The sequence below is a fragment of the Copidosoma floridanum genome, unplaced genomic scaffold (genome assembly GCF_036245765.1).
Source record: "Copidosoma floridanum isolate Cflo_tuat_1 unplaced genomic scaffold, Cflo_Japanese_pri ptg000019l, whole genome shotgun sequence".
NCBI classification, from domain to species: Eukaryota; Metazoa; Arthropoda; class Insecta; order Hymenoptera; family Encyrtidae; genus Copidosoma; species Copidosoma floridanum.
Genome location: NW_028321896.1, coordinates 786154 through 801610, shown reverse-complemented (window position 1 = coordinate 801610; position 15457 = coordinate 786154). Strand labels below are relative to the sequence as shown.

Here is a 15457-nt window from a genome sequence, read left to right as displayed (position 1 = left end):
TATATATCCACAGGTTCCGTTTACCGACGGTCGTCGATACGACAGAACCTGTATTACCGGTATTGTGCAATATAGGTAAATACGATACCTACTAAAAATGAGCCATGTAAGATAATCAATGTTTATAATTTTGGAGATCAATTTTTAGGTAGAAAATAAATTGTAAACTTGCCGCAAATAGCACAAAACATGTCAACTTTTTATTTAATATAAATGACATTAGTTGCGGCTGGTTTATAGTTAATAAAAAGACTTTACTGTAAATAGCAATAATTGTTTGGATCAGCGCCATCTAGCGGTCTTTATTTTTTGGCCAAAAGTGGCTCCTAAAATTCTCAATCAGAGCATTCAGGATTAGAGCCATTTAGTCAATTATAAACCAGCCGCAACTCATGATGAAGCCATAAAATAAAAAAATAACAATACATGTGTTTTTGGCGGCAAGTTAACAATCTATCTTTTGCCAAAATTTTATCTTTAAAAGTATAAATACATAGGAGGTCGATTTTTTGATAAAAAATAGATTGTTAACTTGCCGCCAAAAACACATGTATCGTTATTTTTTCATTTTATGGCTTCATCATGAGTTGCGGCTGGTTTATAATTGACTAAATGGCTCTAATCCTGAATGCTCTGATTGAGAATTTTAGGAGCCACTTTTGGCCAAAAAATAAAGACCGCTAGATGGCGCTGATCCAAATAATTATTGCTATTTACAGTAAAATCACTTTATTAACTATAAACCAGCCGCAACTGATTTTCTGGATAGATAATAAAAAGTTGACGTATTCTCTGCTATTTGCGGCAAGTTTACAATTTATCTTTTACCCAAAAATAGACCTCTAAAAGTATAAATATTCTACTTATCTTATATGGCTTGAAAAATCGATCATAATTACATAATTACAATACTTTAGACCCTTTACGATTAACTCATACAGCCTTTAAACTTTATAGTTTAAATAAATAGTTAACTTATATAATATGTACATAGCAAAATTTGTGTTACAGAAATCTTGAATTACTATCAAATGTGTACGTAAATTAATCAGTCTATAAAAGGCAACTGAAGAAAAAAGGCCTAAAAAAGAAGTACAGTCATACGAAGTCTTCTAAGAATGGAGCATTGGATCTCACATAATCAGAGAAGGTTAAGTTCTTTGTTTTTTTGTAATACTTAAAATTTACTTCTCTGCAAAAAATATATATTTTTATTTAGCGAGATCCAATGCTCCATTCTTAGTGTAAGTGTGCTTCTCTTTACAGCCTTTTTTCCTTAATTGTCTTTTTTAGACTGATCAATTTACGTATAAATTTGATAGTAATTCAAGATTTCTGTAACACAAATTTTGTTATGCATATTAACTGTTTATTGGAACTATAAAGATAAAGGGCTGTATGAGTTAATCGTAAAAGCTCTAAAGGATGGTAATTTATTAAATGTAGTCGATTTTATAAGCCATAAAAGATAAGCAGAATATCTTTACTTCTGGAGGTCCATTTTTGGGTACTTAGATAAATTGTAAACTTGCCGCAAACAACACAGAACACGTCAACTTGTTATTTTATACGATAGGAGTAGTTGCGGATGGTTTATACGTAAATCCATGGCTTTACTGTAAATATAGTAACAATTATTTGGATCAGCGCCATCTAGCGTTGCGGATTTTTGAACCAAAAAGTGCCCCTAAACTTTTGAACCAGAGCTTTAGCGTTTGAAGCCATTTAGTCAATCATAAACCAGCCGCAACTCATGATAAAGCTATAAAATAAAAAAATAACGATACATGTGTTTTTGGCGGCAGGTTAACAATTTATCTTTTGCCGAAATTTTATCTTCAAAAGTATAAATACATAGGAGGTCGATTTTTTGATAGAAAATAGATTGTTATTTTGCCGCCAAAAACATATGTATCGTTATTTTTTTATTTTATAGCTTTATCATGAGTTGCGGCTGGTTTATGATTGACTAAATGGCTCTAATCCTGAATGCTCTGATTGAGAATTTTAGGAGCCACTTTTGGCCAAAAAATAAAGACCGCTAGATGGCGCTGATCCAAATAATTATTACAATTCCCAGTAGAGCCATTTAATCACATATAAACCAGCCGCAACTAATCTTATGGATAGACAATAAAAAGTTGACGTATTTTCTGCTATTTGCGGCAAGTTTACAATTTATCTTTTACCCAAAAATAGACCTTTAAAAGTATAAATATTCTACTTATCTTATATGGCTTATAAAATCGACTACATTTAATAAATTACCATCCTTTAGAGCTTTTACGATTAACTCTTTACAGCTTACTTTACTTTAAAGCTTTTACTGAAATCTCCAAGTATATATGCCTAAAAAAACACGTATACTTATATTTTCTTATTAAACATATATAGTATATAATTGATATTTCAGTTTTTTATACATAGATATACATCTACCTCATCTAAAGTACAGACTAACAGACGACACGTTCATAATTAACAAAGTATACTTAGTCGTGTAATAGATCTCATCATTTTCGCATCATGACAGTTGTACCTATAGTTCAAATGGTGGTTTAGTTTAATTTTAAGTATAGGAAGTGAGAAAAAGGGAAGAAATTTTAATTCGAAAAAGATATACCATCGAATGACAGATCACAGACGAAGGTAAACAACACAAGAGACTAGTGTAGTAGTATATCTGTGTTGTGTTCTTGGCATCAAATATGCAGTGTATAGGTATAAAATCATTATTGCACTGAAGTGCGAATATAACATGCAACATATATATTGGCTGTTGCATATTTTACGCATGAAATGCATTTTGTTATTAAAACGCTAATAGCTCAGTCCATTGTCACTCGTGCAAGGGTTATGAAATCAACTGATAAAGCATTTTACTTTGTTTATCTCAAACGTGCCATCGAAAATACGTAAACTTGCTGTTGTCTTACTTAGTCAGTATAGCATCTTACATTTATCGCGACATTAAATTACGATACCTTTGTTCGTTTTATTAATTTTATTTTTCAAATGTTTTTGTGTGCTCTATTAAAGTTTTTGACCAGTAATTTTTCCAATATTAACTGTTGTCAAATGTCAGTTGTGAAAGGAGCTGAGTTGTGTACATCAAACCTGAAGACTCTAATGTTGTGTACAGTTATGTCCCACTTAGATGGACTTTATGATGCTGCATGTACAATATTCTAGCATATCTTTTTACTACCGTGAACACACGTTACATTTTTTAATTTTGCCATCGTTAGAGCTTTGTCTGTGAGTAAAATTTTTAAGTTACTTTTAAATGTGTTTTTAAGAGACAAAAGAACTACATTTATTAATAGGTCTGTACAGACAAAGATCAAATAGTACATGAGTCATTTGTGAAAATAATTCTGCAGTAGTTTGCTGTAGTTTGTCATTGTTGAATCTAACTTTTTTTTTTAATCATAATTTTTCAACAACAATACTCATATAATTTTTTTTCATATCTACAAAAAGTGTTATGTGTTCTCAGGTTCGCAAATGAAAGAAGAACGTAAATTAGCTGCACGGGCCAAAATGAGACCAAAAATTGTAACAGATTGGAGTATCAATGATGTTGTGAGCTGGCTCACACAGACAGGTCACGGAGATCTCTGTACTATTGAAAGATTCAGGGAACACGAGATTGATGGCAAAGCATTAATTACACTTAAAGAAGATGACTTGAAGGCAATGTCAAAGCTAAGGATTGGAACAATTAAGAGATTGATCATTAGCATAAGGCAGCTACAAAGAGAAAATGCAACTTTGCTATTGGAGCTCAATTACCTTGATTTTTTCACGCAAAACTTTTACTCACCTAAAAATAATGATGTTAGTCAATTTATTTATCTTGTGTATTGTAATCACATCTATTGAAAATTGTGTAACAAATGACACTTCGCTTATGCTCATAATTAATTATACGATTTATTTTACAGCTGACTCTCAGTGGAATCACAAATGAAAGTTCCATAGACCATGATTTTTATCCTGCTTCAATTTCCGAGGATGGAACGGCTTCTCATTTACCTCCAGAAATTTGGAAAACGTTCATTAGCTTAGGTTATTTATTTATTGTAACTTGGATTACTGCCTTTGTGATGGTGATAGTTCATGACAGAGTGCCTGACATGAAAAAATATCCGCCGTTACCAGATATTTTTCTTGACAATGTGCCACACATACCATGGGCTTTTGACATGTGTGAAGTAACTGGTACCCTGCTTTTTGCATTATGGCTAGTTGTTCTTATTTTTCATAAATATAGGTAACATACATATAAGCTTATTTTTGCCATTTGAGTATATCTCACAGAGTTTAACATAAATATTGATAGCTAATCATAATCTTAATTCTTTCAGATTTATATTGCTCCGAAGGTTCTTTGCGTTATCTGGTACAGTCTTTTTACTGAGATGTGTTACAATGCTTATTACATCCCTCTCTGTGCCTGGTGCACACTTACAATGCCAGCCTAGGAATAATCCTATTACAGATTCGTCTAGGTAAACACAATATTCATTACTTTCATTCATATTTTGTTGGTTTCTATATTGCTTATAATTGAGGAAAAACTTACTTTTATCATCAATGTTCAATTTTTAAACGATTATGTAACTCATCGCATGAACAAATTTTTGTTATAGTTTGTATAACGAATTGTATAACAAGATTGAGATGGCCTATGTGATATGGCGTGGTGCTGGTATGTCCATTCAAGGTGTCAGAACATGCGGTGATTACATGTTCAGTGGACATACAGTTGCATTGACGATGCTAAACTTTTTTATTACTGAATGTTAGTATATTTCTTTTTAATCATTTATCAGTCACGTATTAGTTTAGTTTCACGTATTTAAAAATCGTATGTTTGTGCAATAATATATTTCAGATACTCCAAGACAGATGTACTTTGTGCACACATTCACGTGGATGCTCAACATGTTTGGCATATTTTTCATCCTCGCTGCTCACGAGCACTACTCCATTGATGTCTTTGTCGCCTTCTACATTACCTCCCGACTGTTTTTGTATTACCACACATTGGCCAATAACCAAGCTTTAATGCAGCGCGATTCGAATCGAACGAGGATCTGGTTCCCGTTGTTCAGCTTCTTCGAGTCGTCCGTGGACGGAATCATACCCAATGAGTACGAGACGCCATCGGTGATTATTTGCAACCTGATCAGAGCTGTCAAGGACACCGGCAATTATTTGCGAATATGCATGTTTGGCGTGCGTAGGTTGCAAGAAAAGTCCAATGGTAGCGTGAGTAGTAGTAGTAAAAAGAAATCTTAATGCAGACATCGTTTGTCTACGATTCGTCAAAAAGAGGCTTACAAGTGTAACGACACACTTATGTGAATTCATAAAAAAAATTTCTAAGAAAGTAACTGTTTTATGAAACGGTGTGATAACAGTGTAATTGATAAAACATGTAAATCACAGCTAAACGTAAATTGTTGAACTTTTTTTAACAGTCTTAGGTTATTAGCTTGTTGATCAAAAACAATTAAATCAAATTTTTTACAATTTTATAAAAATAATTAAGTATTTTTGTTCACGGTACAATGTGATAAAATTAATTTTCTGCTCATTATTAAACTGCAAGGAAATGACATTCTTTCGCAATTTTTGATGAGTTTGGCAAAAGGATTTAAACATTTCTTTTTTAAATCAGTATGACATTTTTACTTTAAAAAACAATTCATGACATTGTAAAAAAAAAAACGACATGGCAAAAGCCGTCTTTAGTTTCAATTTCTTAGTTTAACTAGGTTTTTCAAAGGCATTTATCATTCCAAATACTTGAAAATCGTTTCGGATATTAATAAATAAGTAGGTTCATGCGAAATATAGATATTTCGAAAACTATTTGAGATTTCGATCTATCAGATCAGTGCAATATTTGAAGCATTAACATTTAACAATGTACATACATACATATACATACATAGTTTTGTGCACCTATGATTTGTAAATTTTTTCTTGCAAATTCTTCACTCTTGACAACAACAACAACAACAACAAAGAGTTAGAAGAAATAGCAATGACTGCGCAAGTCAAAAAATTGTTTCTCAAACGCCTTTCTAACTTTGTACAGTATCCTGATGAAAATTACAAAAGTAATTGTGAAAATAATAGTAAATTAAGAAATAATTAAACGAACGAACAAATAAATAAAGAATTTTACAACGTTCTAGATAGGTCCAAAGTAAATAAGGAATGACTGTAATATGTATTATATTATGTAAAATATTACAGTATAGTTGTATAAGACATTTTTTACGGTGCCGCACAACGGTTATACGACTTTGCCAAACTGAATAATTATGTAAGAAAATTGTTAGTCAAAACACGAGCGCCATCGCTGTCAGTGACGCTTTTGAGTAATTCACGTGGATCGAACTCAGTTGTACATAACATAGGTATAGCATATACTTTATATTTGATACGTGATTTTTATTATTTCACCAATGAAATATTATAAGTTCTCGTTTTGTTTTTATTCAATTAGAGAGCTGTGCTCGAAGTTTCAGTTTACGTATCATAAGTATAAAAGACTTGTTCCAGATATATATATAAAAAAAAAAGTTTAATAAACAGATTTATCAAATTTATTCAAAGCCTGTCTGATTTCTGTCGAATTCCATCACAAAAAAAAAAAAAAAAAAAAAAAAAATATCCATCCTACTGCAATGCTTCGTGTGCTTGTTAATGCGTTTGCAAGTTAAATCAATCCAAAGCGAGCATGGGAATCACCATAGAAATAGTTCGATCAAACAACTTGTTTCTACGGCATGTTACGTGCCTGTGCACCCACACACGTGCACACACTCGCTCTTCTAATTCTAGCGCGTTAAATTTAAGCTTCCTCACTCGGGATCTTTTCTTAGCTTCCTCGGAGGCACTGCGGCAAAGAGTTCGACTGCGGCTGGAGTGATTTTCGAGACAGGTGATATTTGTTGGTCGTCGGTAACGCTATGGAGATTTTTTAAATTTGTTAGAAGTGTACGCATGGGTCGAATTTTTATATTTTATTAAAAATTGATGTAAAAGCAAATACAAATTTTCCGGCTTCTTTTGGCCTGTTTCAGGCGTATTTTAAGGTAGGTACAAAATATTTTAAACTACTAAGTTGATAATATAGTCTTGCAATGCATATTTTAGAAAAATTATATCATTACCGCGACTGAAAATGCATTAACTATTGAAGTTAATTTGATTCGTGTTTACACGTGTTTTCAAGTGAAAATCATCTTGACGAATAAACTATAACAAGAAGTGCTGACAACCTAGTCCCGGTTTTTAAATTTATTTTCTTTTATTTAAAATACTTTTTTAAATTTCGTTATAAAAGATATTTAAGAAAGTAAAAACAAAAACAAAAATTTATAAATCACAACTAATTATGTGGATTATAATATTTATTATTTGTTGATAGTTATTATGAATTTGTAAAAATAATGAATTGGGGTTGTATTTTTTAAAATTATTTATATTTAATCATATTTTTCAATTCAGGTGTTACAAATAATATAAAAAAAAAAAAAAAAAAAAATGATAAATAACCATTGGAAAGTATTACTTTAGCCCACAATAGACAAACAATGATTATTATAGTCTCGAATCTGAAATCTATCAACTACTATAATAATTAAAATTATCAGTTTCTATTTTTTACTTTTATTTTATACATAATTCATAACAACTAAATGAATTAAATTATTTTTGTTTTAGTTATTTAAAAAAAAATTGTTGAATCATGTGAATTCCATTTTTTTACATGACAATTAAAATGATACAAAAATTAAATGATTGATTGATGGAAAATTGAAATCACCCCTACGTGGTGAAATGTTAAACAAAAGCTAATTTGAAAAAATTACTGCTCACCTTTTTTTTTTCTCATAGCTACTTATTCATTCATACCCAAAAATTAATTTCTTAACAAACGATTGAACACAACTCCATTACGTTTTTGTAACGTGTTAAGACAACAAAAAACATACAATTAACCATTCAACGGGTGTTAATTGCGTCAAATGAAAATATAAAAATTGTAATTTAGAAAAACCAGTAAAACTCAAGAAACACCAGATATTCCTGTAAATGTACACAAAAATGATATAATATACGAATATTTATCATTCAGCACAATAATTATTATTAATATGCTGCCCAGCCTGTCCACCTAAAAGTATACTTGTTTCACCTATACACGGCCTACGTAGAAAAAAAAAAAAAAAAACAAAAAAAGAAAAAAAAGATGAGCGACAGCATCCTCAGCGAGGCGTCATCGTCGTCGTCATCGGCAGCCACTGGTAATTGCGCCTCGTGCGGGGGCCCAGCCGCGACCCGGTGCGCCGACTGCAAGCTCGTGTTCTACTGCACGAAGGAGCACCAGCGCTCGCACTGGCCGAGCCACAAGTCCGCCTGTCGGGCTTACGAGGTGCGAGATAACGAGGAGCTCGGCCGTCACCTCGTGGCAACGCGCGACCTCGACGCCGACGACCTCATCCTCTCGGAGCTGCCGATCGTCTGGGGCCCGAGTTATCACGCCGAGTCGAGCGTATGCGTCGGTTGTGGTATCAAGGACGTCTTCATGCGTTGTCCCGGGTGCAAGTGGCCCGCCTGCAAGATCACCTGTCCTGGACTGGCCGACGACGAGAGGCACAAGTTCGAGTGCAAGATCCTAGCCGCGGCTCGGCTTTTGCCAAGGTTGCCTTTTATTTATTTCTTTTTTTTTTTTTTTAACAAAATTCGTCTTTTTTTTTTTTTTTTTTTTTTTTTAATTACTCCTAATAACATATTAAACGTAATGTAAGAAAAAATTGATTTGGTATATATATGGAATCTAAACAATCATGCATTTCGTCAAGTGACAAATGTTTTATTCTAAAATATCAGTATGAAAGTAGTAGCTTTTTTTTTTTTCAATTGACCAATTTTTATTGTTTGTCATTTGATCATGATTCATTACATAATATCACGACAATCACAAAGAAAATGAGTTGTTAAAAGTACAAAACAAAATACAATCATTTTTAGACTATGATTATAAAATAATTGATTTGCTGATGCAAAATGCCACTTTTTAAATTTTTTTTCGATTGTTGACTTGCTTTTAGGGACCCTTCAAAACGTATACTTATTTAATTTTTGCCTCATATTTGAATATTTTACAACATAAGGGAAGAAGAAAGCCATTATTATTTAAATGAATTGGGGCCGAAAACTTGTGCCGAATTTCGGAATAATTGAATGAAATTCGAAGTTGTACATTTATTAAATAACGGTGAAAAAAAAGTCACCCGACCCCACTTTCCTCGACTCGTAAAACGTAATGAAAAAAAGTCCCATGCAAAATCCGCTTAGGTGCGAGAACCTGTTGATATTGCGAGCCCTCATACTGCAACGGCGGAACCCGAAGCGCTGGAAAACCCTGACGAAGCTCGAGAGCCACGAGGAGAAGCGCGGCCCGGGGACGGACGCGTACGAGGAGATGCGCCTCGTGGCCGAGTACTTCGGGCCCATGCTGGCGCTCGACGCCGGCGCCTCGGAGGTCCTGGCCAAGGTGTGCGGCCTCGTCGACGTCAACGCCCTGGAGACCAACCCGCCCGAGGGCTCGGCCGCCATATACGAGGTCGCCTGCCTACTGGAGCACCGCTGCATCGCCAATACCAGGCACACCTTCGTCGTCGACGAACACGGCAGGCCGAGGATCAAGGTCATCGCCGTCAAGCCCATCAAAAAGTGCGCATGGTTTTTACACCTATCGATTTTTTTCTTTCTTTCCCCCCCCCCTCGCAGTTGTAAAGTTGATCAATTTTTCAGTAAACGTAAGATCGGCCCGTAAAATGCTCTTTCCACCTTTGATCGGAAAACAAAGGAAAGAAAAATTGTTTTTTTTTTTTCTAGAGGCGAGCACCTGAGCACAACTTACACCCACGCGCTGTGGTCGACGCGTAGCCGTAGGGAGCACCTACGGGCAACCAAGTACTTTGCGTGCAAGTGCGAGCGTTGCTCCGACCGCACGGAGCTGGGCAGCCACATGGGTAGCTTGAAGTGCCCCTGCGGCAACGGCTGGATGACCCCGGAGGAGCCCCTCGCCGAGAACAGCGAGTGGTCGTGCGACAAGTGTCCCGGGGTCCTCAGCACGAAGGAGGTGGCCCAACTCTTCGACAGACTCGGCGAGGAGGTCGAAGCAGCCATGAGCGGCCCCGACACCGAGATCCTTACCGATCTCCTGTTCAGGTACTTATGTCATATAATAGCAAGCTCAACAATAACCAACCCTATGTGTGACTCGGGTGATTTTCAGGCTCGAAGTGCTGCTGCACCCGTGCCACCAGCACTGCATCACGGTGAGCCACACGCTACTGCAGATGCTCGAGCCCGACGATCCGAAGAAGGCAGAGCTCTGCCGGCGCATGATCGACCTGTTCGAGATCGTCGACCCGTACGGGGCACGTTTGACCATTTACCAAGTGATCGCCTTAAGAGAGCTATCCCTGTGCCCCGATCAGGACAAGAAAGCCCTGCTGACAAGGGCCATGGAGATATTGCGCTACGAGCCGCCAAAGAGCCCGGGTGCGGTTCTCTCGAATATCATTCTCCAGGAGGTCTAACGGGGTCTTGATTCATTGTTGTTTTTTCCTCATACCGATCGTATGCCACAGTGGGTTATTTTACGGCAGGGTGCTTTTGTCACTACATGAATGATATACCATTCAGACTTGGGCATAGATACTTTTTCTGCAATACAATTTTTGGCCAAAAATGTGTTTTTTTTTTTTTTTTTTTTTTTTTTTTTTGTGTTGACAATGCATTACAGTTTGAAAGACAAAACAATTAAACAAAAAATAAGATACTTTCCAATAAGCTTTAACATCTATGATGTATTTCACTTATCAGGTAGATAAGGAAAATTTTTCACGAGATTGTATTGTTATTAGTGACGAATTAAAAAAAAAAAAACGTATTTCATTAAAGATTAAAAATTTCCGTTCAAAGTGTTAGAGTAATACTACTGTGTCCAAGTCTGCGATTCTAAAATCTATTGTCCTCCATATGGGCGGGAAAAAAACACACGTCCCGTCGTTTTTCGCCTTCAAGGAAATATCGACGGGCGGTCCGTGCCGATTTTGGTATAGACGAATCGAGAAAACAAACGGAAATGATTGGACAAACGATTTTGAGACGCAACAACATATTATTGTTTGGGCCACATCAGAAACTGCGTAATTTCTTGAGTTATTTACCTTATATTTTAGTGAAAGCTTGAACAACAACGTATAGTAAATACGTAGGTATATAAAAAGAATTACCAAACAAGAAACTTGGTACGATTCAAAAAGTCTTCAATAGAGCGTACTTACTCAGCAAAATTGTCGAAACTTGAAGTATTTCTAATCAAAATAGCAGTTAAAAAAAAGGAAAAAAGAAAAAAGACTCATATATTATAACACAGTCGTATAAATATGTGAAAATTTTTTGTTATTTAAGTTACCTTTGATCATTTTCAGAAACACACGAGCTTACGAATCATATAAAATTCAAACTCAGCATTTATACTTATAATCACAACATAAATATAATTGATATAACGTTAGTACCTAATACACATGACATATTATTCAATAAACTTGCACTTGCACACGTGAACAAACCGTTATCTTTAACGGCACGTAAATCAACGTAATATTATCATACGATCCATAATTTATTTCCGAAAATAGTAAGCACTGTCAATAAAAATCGTTACCGATCATCGGTGTACATGTACACATGATAAATTGTAATTAATATACGAACTGAACCAACGGTTATCTTGTAGACACTTAATTGTAGAAATGTGCGTATATATATATATATAATAAATATGGTGTTGGCAATGAAAACCCGATTGTTCAAAAATTGTAAGGACCCCGTGGTACGATGACAGCCGGACTTTCGGCACTCGTGGCATGAGCCCCAGTCCGAGGATGAGTCGCGGACTCCTTGACTTTCGCGCAGTAAGAGCGCAGTAGTCCGACGAGGGATAGAGCCTCGCAGAGGAACGCGTAGAGGAAGGGATCGAGGGCTGCGCTGAGCAAACTGAGGCCCGTAAAAGCTGTCTGTAGGTAGTGCCAGAGCCCGCCTGAGAGACGCATGTGTTGCTTGCACAGGAGAAACGCCCACGAGGGTAGTCTTCCAGCGAGGAATACCACCATCAGGACGAGGATCACCTTGACAGTGCGCTTTTTGCGTTTCGCGTGGTTGTTCGGTAATGGAATCGGATGTTGTTGCTTCGCGCTGCTGCTGGACACTGAAATCGGTAAAAAAAATCTGTTTTTTTTTTTTTTTTTTTTCAAATGGGAAACTTTAATGAGGATCCTTTCATCGCTTCACCGATATACCGATCACTGAGTGCCCGATTACTTTACTCTCATACCGTTCATTTTCAATAAATGAACAAAAAAATTACTCGAGTATATGAAATATCTTCTTGAACAAACTTTATTTATTAAATTGAAAAAATATTTTACGGAACGAGGGTTTACAAATACGGTTTTTTTTGTTTTCAAAGAAATCATCGCAAGCTTGTGTTTGAAAAATTTCTTGATAAAGTTATGGTATATATTTTATAGTTTTCTTATTCAATCGATCCGGACGATCACAAATACTCAAGCACGGAAAAATAATTTTCACCCAAGTTTTAAAAATCATCGACAGTGCGGAGAAGACCTATTTTTCATAAAATAATTCGAAAAATATTAATTGTTCGAAATTCATTCTTCCCTATACCTGCAGAAGAGGAGAAGTCCGTGCTTTGGGAATCGCTTCCGACGTTCGACCTATCGGTGCGCTGCTGCTGTTTCTGTCGACGACGCCAAATGTTAAGCGCCAGCAGCACGTGCACGAGCAAGAAAATCAAAGCCAATGGCGCGAATATCACGACAAACAGAGCAGTGTAGACGACAGCCGTGTGCTCTTGGTCCGTAGAACACAAGCGACCGCTGAAACTCCAAGAGCGAATTTATTCTCTGAAATGACCGTACCTACACCTCGAGAAAATGGCACTCGAACGATTTTTCATCCAAAACTCACTCGTACACGGTAGAATCCTCTCTGACGACGGTGATCACGTCGATTTCGTATATTCCGACTACGGGGTAAGACACCGCCATGGCAAAGAGCCAGACGAACCCGTTGAAGAATACGGCGTGGAACCACGTGGGCCCTTCGCTTCTCGGGTAATGAGGTATCAGTGCTCTGTAGCTGCAAAACAGTCGAGCCTCACTTCGATATAGACGTGCGAAATTCTCGCAACAAAAATGATCTCCGACGAAATCGGTGCAGGTAATTTCACTTAAAATTTGCATGTATTGTCAATAAAAAGGGGTTGAATCAATGGAAAGATTACCGATCTACCGCGACGGAGGCCAAAACGAAGGATCCAGCGACGATGGCGCACGTCTGCAGAAAGGGTATGGCGGCGCAACTCCAGCCGGGTAGGGTCCAGAGTAGAGTGGCCGTGCAACTGAGCTTCGCCAGGGTGTGGACCCCCGAGGCGACGAGCAGGGCCAGATCCGAGACGGCGAAACTCACGAGGGCGCATCGGTAAAAGGGCTTGAGGAGGGCGAACCTGCCGCCAGGCAGCACGAGGATGCGCCAGAGCACGGCGCCGTTGCCGATCACGCCGGCGATCACCGTCGGCCAGAGCACCATCTGGAAGACCAATCGCCCGTTGGGGGAGAACACCACGAGGTCGGATTCCAGTGCCAGAGCCAATGGTCGTGCCCCTCGCAGGGACGATGGTGCGATTGGCTTTTGGGCCTGATGAGGCATTTTTTTTTTTTTTTCCCTTTCAGCGGTATTTTTTGTTTCTCACGATGGCGATGAATCGGCGAGTACGCGGCGCTTCTACATTTTGGTGGGAAGAGAACGCGGGACTATGTGGACGATAACCAATGCCGATTGCGGCTTTTATACGGAGCCGCTCGGACATTACATACATACGAACGTGGCTGTCGTTTAATATCAAACTGGACAGATGGTCTCAGGTCGAGTGTTTACGGTTTCGCGAGCTTATTGCTTTTCTTTTTGATACACGCATCATTTTTATTAGCCCATTGGGTTTTATCTATTTGAACTGCTGTTTTATTGCGTGTTGGTCGGTCCACCTTGGGATGAATACAATTTTGTTGATTCCCACCAGAGTTTTTGAGTTTGCGGATTAGGCGTTTTGGACTTGATGAGTATTCGGCTGGTCGGTTTCGTGGAAAAGACGGTGCAATGAGAAAGACAATAGCGTTTTAGTGTAAAAATTTTATTTTTTTTAATTTTTTTTTTTTTTTAATTTATACAAAAATTTTGGTTGGTTATAAATTACCTTAAAATTAATCTCAAGCTATACGTTTTTGGTGCGATAAATTTCCGCCCTATAGATGTGTACGCACAATTTATTTCGCACTTGTACGTATAAGTGTAAAATCGAATTAAAAAAAAAAAGGCACGCGATGTGAGTTTGTAAGTTTTCAATATATGGTTCCAAATATATATATATATATATATATATATTTTGTTCGAGCATTCGAAACAATCTTACGCACAACATTCGATTCTCAATGTTATTATAATTATAATGACGTCGATATACATATGTATGAATATGTAGGTGATAATGTGGGTATAATAAAAATTAGCAATAAATTAAATAATTGATACTCCAATCGGCGATTACTCTTAATCATACTGCACACAAAATTCTCAAGTCTTACGATTTCATCGAATTCCCTTGTATTTGTGTAGTACTACAACGACGTTTTCATTTGCAGCGTTAGAACGCAGCTTCAAAATGAAAAGTCGTTTTGCACGTCGAACACTCCCCGGAAATAATTGTACCGAGAAAAACACTTTCACACAGACACACATACCTCCTGCGCACACGTACATAATGGCGAATTGTATCGCGTGGCTTTATGTACACAATATAATATCCAACGGAGGGTCAGAATTACTTTACCAAAAATAACGGCATCGCCGAATATATTTCCGTGAAAACTCGTTATCTTTAACGTCCCTTTGCTTTTGGAGTAAAATTAGCTTTCATCAAATTAAAACTAAAACTTTTTTATAAGTACAAAGTTAAGCGACTTTGATACTGTAACTATTATTGGTAAAAAAAATTAATTAACAATTTTGAGGAATTATACCTGATTTAAGTAAAATAGTTTAACCAATTTTTTTTTTTTTCCGTGCAAAATTTGAGCTATAGCCAAATGCATTATAATGTCTTATACTTTTTTAATTTTTATTAATATTATCCTGATGATTTTTAATTCGTTTGAAAACTATTCAATTACAATTAAGTAGAGTTAAAACTATTTATTAAATTTTTTAGGCTTTTTATGGCAAAAATAATTTTTTAAGGCAAAGACAAAAGTAGGAAGGAAAAAAAAAC

The 15457-nt window shown here is 36.4% G+C and overlaps 3 protein-coding genes across 4 annotated transcripts; 2 read left to right on the top strand and 1 right to left on the bottom strand.

Annotated features, from left to right (window-relative positions):
- Positions 1–2525: 2525 nt before the first annotated feature.
- Positions 2526–6591, top strand: SMSr (Sphingomyelin synthase related). 2 transcript variants are annotated; one of them, XM_014352838.2, is made up of 7 exons: positions 2707–2939; positions 3040–3258; positions 3500–3840; positions 3948–4276; positions 4371–4514; positions 4656–4807; positions 4901–6591. In XM_014352838.2, exons 3-7 carry the CDS (start codon positions 3508–3510, stop codon positions 5305–5307), a joined length of 1365 nt encoding a protein of 454 aa, XP_014208324.2. In that variant the 5' UTR covers positions 2707–2939; positions 3040–3258; positions 3500–3507; the 3' UTR covers positions 5308–6591. The 2 variants fall into 2 exon arrangements, with proteins under 2 accessions (XP_089448899.1, XP_014208324.2); XM_089592773.1 differs by lacking the exons at positions 2707–2939; positions 3040–3258 and adding an exon at positions 2526–2649.
- Positions 6592–8278: 1687 nt separating this feature from the next.
- On the top strand, positions 8279–10640 carry SmydA-5 (SET and MYND domain containing, arthropod-specific, member 5). The gene is made up of 4 exons (XM_014352803.2): positions 8279–8730; positions 9388–9765; positions 9931–10266; positions 10334–10640. The coding sequence occupies exons 1-4, from the start codon at positions 8279–8281 to the stop codon at positions 10638–10640; spliced, it is 1473 nt and encodes a 490-aa protein (XP_014208289.2).
- A 1255-nt stretch (positions 10641–11895) lies between these two features.
- LOC106639284 (uncharacterized) lies at positions 11896–13781 on the bottom strand. The gene is made up of 4 exons (XM_014352804.2): positions 13418–13781; positions 13102–13272; positions 12799–13010; positions 11896–12319 (listed from the first exon to the last, which is right to left on the bottom strand). Exons 1-4 carry the CDS (start codon positions 13720–13722, stop codon positions 11922–11924), a joined length of 1086 nt encoding a protein of 361 aa, XP_014208290.2. The 5' UTR covers positions 13723–13781; the 3' UTR covers positions 11896–11921.
- Between the last annotated feature and the right edge of the window lie 1676 nt (positions 13782–15457).